Source organism: Equus quagga, chromosome 1 (genome assembly GCF_021613505.1).
Source record: "Equus quagga isolate Etosha38 chromosome 1, UCLA_HA_Equagga_1.0, whole genome shotgun sequence".
NCBI lineage: Eukaryota > Metazoa > Chordata > Mammalia > Perissodactyla > Equidae > Equus > Equus quagga.
In genome coordinates this window covers 32,145,974-32,159,823 of record NC_060267.1, presented here as the reverse complement: position 1 = coordinate 32,159,823, position 13,850 = coordinate 32,145,974, and the positions used below count along the sequence as shown (strand labels likewise).

The following is a 13,850-nucleotide window of genomic DNA, read 5'->3' as shown; positions in this document are numbered from 1 at the left end:
CAAGGCAGAAGTGCATTGCATTTTTGATAATAATTGTAATAAATAATATTAGTTGTGGAAGTCATAATGATCTATATAGGTTCAATGGGAGAGGACAGAGACTCTACAACTCATTGGGAGGGGTATCAGTGTTACATTCTTAGAAGAATAAATGGGTTGGGAGATATTTTTGATACTCTCTTTGGAAAATATAATCACCACATTACCTCTTGCACTTAGCATTGTATTGGAGGACGTAGCCAGTGCTTTAAGACAAGAAAAAAGAATTAGAGACATAAGAATTGAAATGAAGAAATAAAACTGTTGTTCTCTGGAGGAAATATGATCATTTACATATAAAATTAAAAGAATAGAGATAAATTATTAGATATAAGAGTTTAGCAAAGATGAATAGATATAAGATTAATATACAGAAGTCAATTGCATTGTTCTACAACAGCAACAAACAGCAAACAACAAACAACAAAATTACATTAGAAAATGTAATTTAAAAGAAGACATTAAAATAATATCATAGAATATCAGCATCTAGGAATAAACCTAGCAGGAAGATATGCAAGACTTCTTTAGGGAAAATTATAAGACTTTATTAATACGCATTTAAAAAAAGACTTAACTATGGTATATCTTAGCCACAAGATATACCATGTTTATGGTCAGGATGACTAAATATCATAAAGATTTCATTTCTACTGAAATAATTCTATAGCCAGTAACAGATCCACACATTTATGGAACTTTGGTATGTGATAAAGATGGCATATTGGATTAGTGAGGAAAGAACTTACTCTTCAATAAATGAAATTGGAAAAATTATCCATATTGGCAAAAATAACAAAAGAAATTGGATCGCTGCCTCCACTATATACAAAAATTAAACTGAAGATTAGTTAAGTACTTAAATGTCAGAAATAAAATTTTAGCTTTATTTGTAGAACGTACAGGTGTGTATCTTTTAGACTTAGGGATAGGAAAGGAGTTTAAAAATAGGACTAAAAACTGATAAAGTATTATAAAAGAATAGATAATTTTGATTAACAGATTAAGAATTTTTGTTCATCAAAAGCTATCTTAAAGTGAAAAAACAGGTTAAAAACTAAAGCATGTTTGTGGTATACATAGCTAACAATGATTAATATCAAGAATATTTAAAAAATCATACAAATTGAAAAACACAGACAACACAGTAGAAAAATAACAAAAGTTATAAATAAGTATTTCTCAAAATTGGAACCATATATAATTAATAATCATGTGAAGAGATTTCAACTTCATTAATGATTGGGGAAATAAAATTAAGTACACAGTAAGATAGTATTTATAAACCAAGTGTTGGAAAGGATGAGGATCCACAGAACTTTATATGTTGCTTCTGCAAGTACTATTTGTGCAGCCATTTTGGAAAACAGTTTTTCATTATCCTCTGAAGCTAAACATAGACAAATCTCACAACCCAGTGATTTTACTTGTAGGCATATGCTCAAGAGAAATTCTGTGTGTATACAAAAGTAGATGTGTTGGAGAATGTTCATAGCAGTTCTGTTTTCAATTACAAAATATTGTAAACCACCCAAATGTCTGTTGACAGGAAAGTGAATAAACTGTGGTATATTACAGTAGTCAAAAGAATGAATGATAGCTAAAATAATATTAGCAACATAATATTATGTGAAAAAGTTAAGTCCTCCAAATTTGTGTGTTATGGATACCTTTTAAAAGTAGGTAAAATAGAAATAATATGCTTTTTGGTAGTAGATATGGATGAGATGAAACTTTATTAATTTGAAAGCAAGGGAATGGTGAAAAGTAAATTGAGGATTGTGAGTCCAGGGAGGTACAGGGAGGGGTTATATGTAATTTTCTGTTAGGCTCTTCAGTTTTATGCTGAGTGGTGGGTTGCCATATGCTAATTTTATTAAAAAATGAAATAATAAACAATGAGATGCCTTGAGGCAGGGCCATTATTGGTAGGGAGGCCATGTAGCTAGAGCAGAGTGAGTCAGGGGGGAGTTATAGATGAAGTCAGAGAGGTACTGGGGGCCTCTAATTATATCTAATAGAACAGTAAACACATTTTTAACAAGGGTTTAAACCTGTCTATGAATATAGTATTTGAATACTGAGACATTCAGTTAATAATTACCCTCTTGTTCACCCAAAAGAGTTTTGTACTTATTGTGTCAAAATAGCCATGTTCCAGGTAGATGAGATGATTAGATATATCTTTCCGGATAAATGAGACTTCACTATAAACAGAAAAAAATATAGACAAGAGCATATAAAACCATGAAGGATATGAAACACTGTCTTATTAGAGAGAACATTAAATTTGGGATCTTCTGCACTTGCTAATGTTGTCAACACTGATTTTACTGTGTTATTATCTAGCACTTTTCTCTATTGTTTGTTGCAGAGAGTGACCTCTTGTGCCTTAATATTGTGATCTTGTTGTCGGCTTTTTGTAGGACATGTTTTTATGTTTAATCATTAGCGCCAGTGCAGTTCACAACTTTGTCTTTATGCTTACTTTACTTAGATGTGAGGCTCCAAAGTTTGTGTCCCATAGATGTATGGATTTGTCATTCTTGTTTTGAAAGATTTGGAGTGGAGATTGACATGATGATAGTTTTAGAGTGTAACACTTCATTGTTTTTGAAAGAGTTATGTAGTGCAATGAAAGGATTGGAGAGCAGAACGACTAGAAGTAAGTTCTGGTAATTTTCAAGAAATAGTGATAGATATCTGAATCACAAGGATGGACACTAGAGGAGAAAGGAAAGGAGGAGTGGGGAAAGGAATATAGGGTTGAATGACATACCTATAAAGTGTAAAATGAAGAGTAAAAGGTAACACCTAGTTTTTGCATTATAGATGATTAAACAAAGATAATACTATTGACTGAAAGTTACAGATTCAGAATAGAAAGTCCTTTGTGAAGAAGAAAGAAATTTGATTTTAGTCATAGAATAATATATTTAGAGTGTCTTATGATGCAATATCTTAGAAGTCATCTAATCATCTTGTTCATTTTACGTATGAGGACACTGTGGTCAAGAGAGGTGTGGTGATTTGGCTAGAGTAATATGGTTCAAATACAAATTCCTATATGATTGCAGCATTTGCATTTGCTAGAGATGAGGATGGTAGCAGCAACTAGGTTACAAAGGTCTGTTAATTCATGTCAAGAGTTTTGACTTCATCCTTAAAATGATGAGGAGCCATTAAAGGGTTTTAAAAGGTGAATATTTAGAAGGATCATTTGGGTAGCAAAGTGGTGAATGGAGTACAAAGGAGCAAACTGGAAGTAGAGAACTATTTTAAAGGCCAATGCTATAAACCAGATGGAAGATAATGGTGGCCTTAACTATGGTGAAGTTATTGGGGATTGAGTGGAGTAGATGGATTGTAGAGGTATGTAGGACATAGGATTTGGTGATTGGATGTATGGAGTGAGAGAGAGAAGAAGGAGGCAAAGACGACTCTAGGTTTTTGTCTTGGCCAACTGTGTTGTAGATGATAGTGCCAGTTACTGGACAGAGAAATCCTGGAAAAAGAGTAAATTTGAGGTTGATAGGAGAGATCTTGAGTTCAGCTTTGGTTGTATTGAATTTGAGGTGCCTGTTAGATTGAAAGAGAAACTATTCACTTGTCTTTGGGTATGTGGATCTGGAGCTTGGAAGATGGATCTGAACTATTGATTCCTTAGCTTATGTTTATAAATGAATCCAAGGGAGTGAATGAGGTAGTCCAGGGAGTGTATTTGAAATGAGATAAAAAGAAGTGTTAGGTTGGAGTGCTTAGGAACACCAACATTTAAAGAACCTGCGAAGAAGATTGGGAAGAAGTAGTCAGGGAGATAAGAAAAAGTAGGGTTGTCTTGCAAACCATGGGGTGAGAGTATTTTGAGAAGGAAGACTACTTAAATGCTGTTAGTATCAAATAAGGAATTGAAAGTGTCTTTTTGCATTTAGTGAAAAGGAGGTAATTGGTTGCAGGCCTGGGCTGTAAGAATAGAGCATCTATGAAGTTGAGTTGTGAAAAGGAGAGGGCTGTGGTGGGAAAGGAATGTATAGTTGAGGATGGTTTTGTTTTTGTTTTTGTTTTGTTTCATTTTTAATGATGTAGGTTCTGAAACATGTTTCAGTGTTTAGGGAGGAGCCAAATAAGAGAGGGGAGTTGAATATTTAAGAGAAGGAACAATTGAGAGAGCCAGGTCTCTGAAAGCACAGATGGAGAAACTAGCCTTAAGTAGTAAAGGCAGTCCTTTTTCTTTGTGAGAGGAATAAAGCGGAATAGCTGGGTACAGATGCTGTAACTGTAGTTTGGTAGAAAGAAGTTAAGAGACTTCTCTTAAAATGCCTTGTATTAGCAGGAGGCTTGGTCATGTGCCTTGATTGCTGAAATGAATAGAAAGGTTGGAAGTTTGAGGGAGAGTTGAGAATCTTTGAAATAGCTTCTGGAGAATGAGAGAACCAGGCTTAACTAGAGAAAAAGTGGGTGTAGTAGGCAGCACTGTGAATCCACGTGAAGATGGGAAACATGAATTTTATAGTGAATTCTTTGATAGTTCTCAGCAGAATACAGGTAAATGGATATTGTTGGTGGTTCTTGGGGGGGGAAACCATTATCAGTTGCTTTGTAACTGTTCCAGATTCTCAATCAATTGAGAAATAGAACCAAGAATCATATGAATCAGAAAGGCGGTTCTGTTGTTAAAGGTTTAATGTAAATATGGCTTGGACTGAGGCTGAAGTGAAGTCTCCCACAAGTTCTCTTCTGAATTACATTTACCCATCCAGTTACAGGCTAAAAAACACGTCCCATACTAAGAAAATGAAGTTTTTCCCTGGTGAGCTTCTCTCATGGAAGCTGGATTAGAGGAAGAAGATACTGTTTATGGGCACAAAGTTCCCAGTGAGGAACCCAAAGAATTTAACACTGTGCATACATGCTGATCTGTATACATTAATCTTACCCAACAGAGAACCTACGGATGTCCTGCTCTCACTATTATTCTTGTTTTTCTCTTGGAGAGAAGTAAGGAAGGTAGAGATAGGGACTATAGTATTTCTTCAGTCTGGTTTCCTTCTCTCCAGAGAAGACCTGCATCCTCTTTTAAAATGTGGTAAGGAGAGTGATAGATCTACCCCCCTAACATTCATTGAGGGTTGAGATTTTGCCAGATAGGAGGAGTACAGTTCATAGAGTGAGAATTTTGAGTTGCCAGCAGATAGCCATATAAAAATATTCATTATTTGACTGGGAATATATGACTGGCACCAGTGAGGTGGTTAATCTGGGAAATTTGGGCAGAGCGTTAAGATTATGAGAGTCAGTGCACTCTTTGAAGGAGACGATGATAAGGCAGGATCACAGGTTCATCAGCCCAGGGAAAGATTGCTATTAAGGAGTTGGAGGAGGTAGAAGAATTAACCAAAGAGGTTGGAAAGTAGATAAGAGTTTGGAGAGTCTAAGTCCTTTGCAGTTTTTTTTTTCTTAGCTGCTAGGACATATAAATTTTCTGAATGAAGTCTGGTAAAGACAAAACTTAATTGATAGCACAGATGAAAATTATATAAATGAAAATATTTAGTTATTAGAATTATTAGTAGTTAGGGATTTTTCCTATCTGATCATTTATGAATGGAATATTTTTCAGGTAGTGAATATATATCTTAGTTTTTTTTTTATCTTGTGACAATATTTTGCCTTTGGCAGTAGTGTTTATAGTATAGCAATAGTTCTTTAATTCAACTTCATATAGGAAGTTTCAAAATTATCATTAGCCCCAATAATAATCGGATACTTGGGAGAGTGGAGTGTAGCATTGTAATTTCTTTTAAGATGTAGGTCTTCAAGCTCGTGCCTTAAGGGTAGAGCTGTTTTAGTGGTGGCAGCCTGATCTTCTACTGCTCAAGCTCCAACATGTTTTTCTTGGAGAAATAAGAGGGAAATAGAAGTCAGGTGGGAACTATTAGCAACTCATTTGCTTTCATTCAGTCTTTATTCCAAAAGCACTGATTTCAAAATATTCTTTAAGCCCCTACTGTGTGCTAGGAACTGCTCAGTTCAAGGTGCTAGGAAGGAAAAAAGATTAAGAAATGGTCCCTACACTACTTTAGAAGAATTTATAGAAATTTAGGCAAACAAATAATTTCCTTAAACAAATCAACCTGAAATTCTGATCTTGTGTGATTAGACTCTTCCAATTAGTTCAGTATTAGTGGCTGTTCATTTTTAACCTTAACTAAGGGGTGTGTGTGTGTCTGTGTGTCTTTGTGTCTGTGTCTGTGTGTATTTCCTTTGTTCTTTTTCCTCTTACCAATTTATGTCTGCTCAAGACAGTCAGAAAAAACAACTCACTTGTCTCTATTGCTTCTAGGAAACATGGCATGAAACAGGATCAAATGGAAAAATATTTTGATTTTGAGGATGTTGGTTAGCCAGTAGTTTTCCAGATGGGATAGAGATTGAATAAAATGCTGAGTGGATAGTGTTAACTGGTAGGGCTCTTTGGGATGATTGAATAATCTAGATGATCTCTGGAGATTGTATTTTTTGAAGTCAATTACCTGAGTCTTTTTCTCTTAGGCGTTTTTTTCATTTTGTTTTGTTTTGAGCAACTTTTACATTTTGTATAAATACTTGTAATATGCGAAAATGTTATAAAGGAGACTAATGAAAAAATTTGATTTATTCACTGGTTAAATGCTAATTTAAAGCATTTAAGCCTTTTATAGTTTTGTAAAAAAAAACGAGCTTTTTTCAGAGTATTTTGATGGAAATAATAGATAGTTGGCTCATTGTGGCATGATGTTTTTTTATACTATCATTAAAAAATCAGTTATGTATGCCCACAGTTTAAAGTTGTAAAAGGTTTGTTAAGAAATGCAGCCATTTCCTCTGTTCTCCTTTCTTTTCAGCCTCTCCATTTCTTGTTTTCTAGAAGCAAGATGTTTAGCACGTATAGTTGATTCTTTTAGTGTTTACCAGTATCTCTAAATAACATGTTTATTATTGCTACTTCGTGATTTTTCAATTTCATACCCGTTAGTCTTCCAATACAGAAGATAAGGCTTTAGCTGTTTTTCACCAGCCCCTCTGCCCACAGACTTCATCTTCTTTCTCTTACCTTCCCAATATGATTTTATTATAATTTTGGTGCAATTAGTTGTTCATTGTTTACATTTTTATGACTATGTAAATACTATTCACAGCTGAAAAATATAGTATTTAATGTTTACTTTTCCTGTCCATCATATTATTTTCTCTCTGTTATTATTTGGTTAATTTTCACTTCACTAATTCAACCCTAAGTTTTCCCTCCAGTTGTTTAAAATTAGTCTCTTGATCATAAAACACATGAGACAAGCTATTAGTTTCATTTGCTTGAATAAATCTCCCAGGAGCTTTCTGATCTCCTCCAATTTAGACTGGTTGCTCTCTGTTTTTGCTACATAGATATCTTGAGAACTCACTTCACCATTATTCTGGGAGAATTCCCTTTGCTTTCACTTTAGTTGGATAGCCTGTTTCCTAATCCCGTGTGTTCCTCATGTCTTATTCCCTTGGTTTACTCCATAGCTTTTTAAGAAAGAATGTTTGGGAAATACATTTTCTTGAGACATTGCAGGTGTGAATATATCTTTATTCTTCTCTCTCTCAGCTTAATTATTTGTTGACTTGGCTGAGTCTAGAATTCTCTGTTGTAAGTCATTTTCCCTCACAATTTTACGTTTTGTTCCATTGTCTTTCGCCTTCCAGTAATGCTGTTGTTAAGTCTAATGCTGTTATATTGTTTACCCTTTGTATAAAACCTGTTGTATCTCTCTGGAAGCCTGTGGGATCTTCTCTTTACTGTGCCTTAGTGTGGGGTTTTTCTTCTGTTTTTTTTTTTTTTTTGATGCTTGAGGAACCGTTAAATCTAGAAATCGTATCTTTTAGTTTTAGAAAATTTTCTTGAATTATTTTGCTGATGAACCTCCACCCCCCTTTATAAATCTCTGTTCTGTTTTTCTAGAATTCCTCATAATTAGATATTGCATATTCTGGACTAGATCTTGTAATTTTCTTATGTTTTCTACTCTGATTTTCCATTTTTTTCTTTTATACCCTTCTTTTTAAAGAGATTTCCTCAGCTTTATTTTCCATCCCTCAGTTTTTTATTTCCGTAATCATCACTTTTATTTTGTTATTTTTATTGTATTTTATTTATTTTTTTCTACTTTTTCTGCCCAAATCCCCCGAGTATATAGTTGTATATTTTTAGTTGTGGGTCCTTCTAGTTGTGCTATGTGGGACGCTGCCTCAACATGGCCTGATGAATGGTGCCATGTCCACGCCCAGGATCTGAACCAGTGAAAAACCCTGGGCCGCCAAAGTGGAGTGCATGAACTTAACCACTTGGCCACAGGGCTGGCCCCAATCGTCTTTATTTTTGAAACCGTAGTCTTGGTGTACACCCCTCTCTCATACACTCCCCCCCTCCCAAATTAGGGCTTCCTGTTCTTATTTCATGAATGCACTATCTTCTGTTGTTAACTCTCTAAAAGTATTATAGTTTATTTTTTTAAAAGATTTTCTCTCTTGTGTAGTCTCTGTTTCTTCCACTTCTTTTTTTGGTTTGGTCTCTGTTTTTCACATTAGATAAATAAAATCTTTCATTGTACTTGACAGTCTGCTCATGTTACAGTGAGGCAGTAATAATAAAGAAGCAAACACATAGAATACTTCGAATGTGTCAGACACCTGTTTAAGGGCTTCATCTGTTTTAATTTGTTTAATCATCATAATAACGATAGGAGTTAGTTACCATTATTATTATCATCTCTATTTGATAGATGAGGAAACTGAGGCACAAAATGTTTAAGTAATTTGCCCAGTATAATACTTTTGGTGAGTGGCAGAGCTAGAATTTGAATCCAGGTAGCCTGACTCCATTGTCTCTTCTTTTTACTGTTATACTATTCTGCCTCTTCTTTTTTTTTTTTTTTTTTTTTTTGAGGAAGAGTAGCCCTGAGCTAACTGCTGCCAATCCTCCTCTTTCTGCTGTGGAAGACTGGCTGTGAGCTAACATCTGTGTCCATCTTCCTCTACTTTATATGTGGGACGCCTGCCACAGCATGGCCTGTCAAGCAGTGCCATGTCTGCAACCAGGATCCAAACCGGTGAACCCCGGGCTGCCGAAGCAGAGTGTGTGCACTTAACCGCTGCACCACCAGGCTGGCCCCCTGCCTCTTCTTAAAATCAGGAGCCAATTGGAAGTTCTGTGCATGTGGGTAGGGTTTGTTAAAGTAGTGCCACCTGAGCGAACTCTTTCTTTGTGGAGCCCCCCGTGAGATCCTTTCTCACGAGTTGGTTAGATTCGCCAGAGAAGAATCTAATCTACTGACTGGAGGTTGCAGCCCAGCTGCTGGCAGTTTGGTTGTTGAGTAGTGAAAGAGGATGGGGAATGGGTCTCAATGTTTACTACAACTTTGATTTAGTCCCCCTGTTTCAGTGTCTGCCAGTCCAGAGACCCTGGGCTTCACCCTACTTGGAAATAAACCTGCATTCTTCTGCTGTGATGAGGAACTGTAAGTTGCGCAGTTGTGTAGATTCTGGGAGGGCATCTTGGGATATATCTGTGGCTCTTTATTTCGAGTCTCACCTTTCCCCAACTTCACTGCTGCCCATTCCTGAGCCTTTTGTGGGTTCTATGATATAAAAGTGATTGATTCTCATTTTCCCCACTCGTAGTTTAAGATTCATCTTCTTGTATTTGCTTTCAAATTTTTTGTAATTTTCTCACCTCACATTATCTTTGACTTTGTGTTATGGGGAAGCAAACAATCAAAACAAGTCTTTGCTGTCTTTTAGGAAAAGACTTGAATAAAATGCGTGTTCTTAATGTGCCATTTCAAATTTTCTGTTAAATCAATTGAAATAGATCTCACATGTTACCTCTTACTGAAGCATTGCATGATGCTTAACTGGATATATCACTGTCTGAAAATCTTTCCTCCCACCTTGGACGTTTTTTCTTTTCTTAATGCTCTTTTATGTACCGTGTTACTTAAATTTGCATGCTTTTTCCTTTTTTTGAAGAAGATTAGCCCTGAGCTAACATCCCTGCCAATCCTCTTCTTTTTGCTTGAGGAAGATTGCCCCTGAGCCAAAATCTGTGCCCATCTTCCTCCATTTTATATGTGGGATGCCTGCCACAGCATGGCTTGATAAGCCGTGGGAGGGTCTGTGCCAGGGATCTGAACCCATGTGAACTTAACCGCTATGCCACTGGGCTGGCCCCTGCATGCTTTTCTTACACTCTGCCCCCCCCAACCCCCACCATAACTCCTTAAGGATCTTGAGTGATCTCTTTCACAGAGTTGTGCAATGAAAGTTTGTTACATTAAGTGTTATGTGTATGTTTTTCTCATAAAATATCAGCAGTAGGTTAAATTCTGAGGACAGTAAAAGAGAATTAATACAAGAGTGCAACAAAAGATTAAATTCATATATAAATAAGTCTGAGAATTGTTAAACCTAGATGTTTGAAATCTTTCAGTATAGATACTTAATCATAACAAAGTATACATCTCTCCTCCTGCCATGACATAAAAGAATAAACTATGTGATCTGTTAACTTTTTGGTGGAGTTCATGATTCTATAACTTAGATGATGGGTATATTTGTAGTTTGATGAGATATAATGTTAAGTGCTAGAAATATTCTAAAAACTATAAATGCACTTTAGATAAAATAATATTTTAAATGTATTGGAGTATCTAAATCCATAAAGAAGCCCACACTTGTAATATTTCCTTTTTAAAAACTAACTTTTAGTTTTTGTATTTTGTAAAATTGATTTTTGCAAATCAGTGCTGTTAATTTTCCTTCTTCCTGCTCTTTAAAATGTTCAGAAGGAAACAAACTATTGTAGGATTTCAAACTAAGTTATTTGGAGAAAGGTTATTGCTTTAAAATAATAATGTTTATTTCTCTAGTCCTGTCCTTTGAGAAACTACTATGTTTTGAAGTGTATTAATATTTCTTTGAAGTAAAGTAGAGGAAGACTGTCATCTGCGTTGTAATATGTGAAAGTTGCTGGGGTATGGAAAACATCAGTGGTCACTAATATGTTCTTTTGTAGAGCTAAATCAGTACTTAGGAAACTGATGGTATTTGGTTCATTACCACAAGCATACAAGCTGAAATGATTGTTAGGCACGGGTATTTGTTTTTGTTTTCAAATTTTTTGGTACCTTACAAATAATTTATTTGGATGTGACATACAAAAACACGTAGAAGTATTACTCTAAAAATTCCATTCTTTTGAAACCATTTTATTTGGGTACAGTATTTGTAGATGCTAAAAATATATTTTTTTTATTGTCTCCTGAGATTCGTGGGATACGTGTGGAAAAGACAAACTTGGTGTTTATAGTTGGAGTTGGTTAATTCTCAGTATCCATATCACTCTTCTTTCATAATTTCTTCATGAAAAATATAATCGCATACAGATTTCTGTTCGCTTGCAACACAAAATTAATGTGAATTCCAGTTCAAACTAACCACCATCAAACGTTTCTGAAAGTCTGGTTTATATTTTTTTAAGTGCTGTATGTGGATGACTTGCTTAGCTTTGATTTTTGGAGAAATACATCTTTTAAAAAATTTTCATCAGATTGTTAAATTGTGGGTAATGGTGACAATGCTGGTATTATATTCTGGCTAATTTAATGTCCTTCCTTTTTATAGTATATTTCTGTCTACCTATATTCCTTTTAGTGTCATTACCTACTGAATTTCTGTGAAAATAAATTTTCTTTGACTTTTAAAGCAAAACAACCCTCAAGATTGTCTTTTCCTGTTTATTTTACTTTGACTCTTTTTGAGTTTTATTTTTGAAGGCATTAGTATTAATTTAGTGACAAGGCAAAGCAAGGCTATAGATGACTACTGCTTCATCACTCAAAGCAAAATGCCTTAGAAAATGCCTTTAGAATTACTGCGTAACATATGGTTTAATTTGTTTACGTGCTTTTTTAGAAGTTGGAGAATATTGTTTTCCCGTAGTCAAGTCCATCTTATATTACTGAGTCAAGGAAGCTATAATTAATATTTGGTATGTTCACTTTTGAAAGCTGGAAAAGGAAACCAGTTATTATTGACCAGAGTATCACTTGCAGCTATGATTCACAATTTATTGTGAATTTATTTTTCATTTTAACGTGTGGCACCTATTACTTGTTTTACCTTTCCAGGTGTTTTTAGTTCTTTCTTGATTCATTAGATAAAAGGTTCTCCTTTTTCTTCTTTTTTTTTTTAAAGCCCAAGTACTCATGGTTTTCTGTTTCTATTTTTATCATATACATTTAGGACAAAATAAAGCATGAATTACTGCTTCTCCCTCTTATTTACTTTAAGGATAAAGAAGAGAGGAATTCTGTGTATTTGCTTGTAGTTTTTTCTCCCTGCTCTCCCATGAATACATGACTTGATTTATCTTGATCAGCCTAGTAACTTGCTCCACATTTTTCCAAAAGTGCAAAGCAATTTCAGCTAAAAATACACATATCAAAATGCTCCAGAAGTTGTGGCCACAGCTCAAAAATGCTGATCAATTTTGAAAATCTAAATCAACCTCGGCCATGAAACCGAGGGAAGAACCTTTGTGGTGGGGACACATTTCCAAAAATTCACCGCAGTCCTGTTCTTAGCTGGAGTTTGTGCTGATGTTGCCAGACAACTGAGGAATAGATGCAAAAAGCAGGAAGCATTATTGAATTGAGCCCTAGCGCCAATTTGGGCAAGGCAGATTAAAATGTAAAAGAATATTTTTCCACTCCTGGCGTCTCAACATAAAATGGCAAAATACATGGTTGCTGAAAAAGTCACAGAAGTTGCTAATTTTGCCAGAATGGCTAATTTTGCCCCAAAACTCAGTCTTTTTCCGTTAAAAAATGTATACTCATATGGTTTAAAAAAGGAGATTTTTTTAAAACCCAGATGAAATAGTTTTAATTTACAAATCAAAATGTATATACATTTAAGTCAGAGAAGTGTTTTGACATAAATGTCTCTGTGTGTGGGCTTGTTTCAATGTCTTCTAATATTTTTCAGGTGAACTTGGAGAATGGATGATGATGATTTTGGTGGTTTTGAGGTATGCGCTATTATTTACCCTATTTTGCTTATGTAATTTTTTTAACTGTGGGATTATAGTGGAGTATATTATTTTGAAAATGTATTTATCATTGGCATTCTTGATCTTTTCTTAATCATTTTGACTGTAATTCTGGAATAAAAACATGAAATCAAGGAAAATTGAAATATATCCTCTCTGATTTATTATTATTGAACATTTGCTCATGCCCATAGGAATGGTTTAAATGGAGGTAATTAAGTGCTACTAGTAGAAGCACTAAGAGGTTTTAAAAATTGTCAGCAGATTATTTTGCTGGGATACATGTCTCTTAGGAAATACTTGTGAGGGGAGGGAGGAGTGTTGCAGATCTGTCACACATTTTCATGTTTACACCTGTAATGAGTTGATTTAGTATATTAACGATATAGCTGTTCGGTGGTTTGCAGAGCTAATTAGTGTGTGTTGTTAGATTATTCTCTCAGGTTTGAGTTGGATGCTTTGTAGGTGGAAATTGTTAGCTGAAGAAGCACTGTCTTTTCCTTAATCCTTTTCAGTGTGTGTTCCTTTTATTGAAATATTTTGTAACCCAGTTATTTTTATGGAGCCAGTATAGTCTTGCAGGAAAATCTCTGGATTAGGAGTCAGGATGCCTGAGCTCAAGTCCTGGAACTCCCATCAAGTGAGCTCTGTGATTTTTTTTTTTTTAGTAAGACTTTCACCT

The 13,850-nt window shown here is 34.9% G+C and overlaps 1 protein-coding gene across 9 annotated transcripts in view; it reads left to right on the top strand.

The window, feature by feature from the left end:
• CCDC91 (coiled-coil domain containing 91) overlaps window positions 1-13,850 on the top strand; it is a 334,397-nt gene that overhangs the window by 52,786 nt on the left and 267,761 nt on the right. For all 9 annotated transcript variants that reach the window (XM_046640057.1, XM_046640067.1, XM_046640096.1 and 6 more), the window contains one exon: window positions 13,105-13,147. In XM_046640057.1, the coding sequence (XP_046496013.1) occupies window positions 13,105-13,147 (43 nt within the window). The remainder of the gene's footprint in view (window positions 1-13,104; window positions 13,148-13,850) is intronic.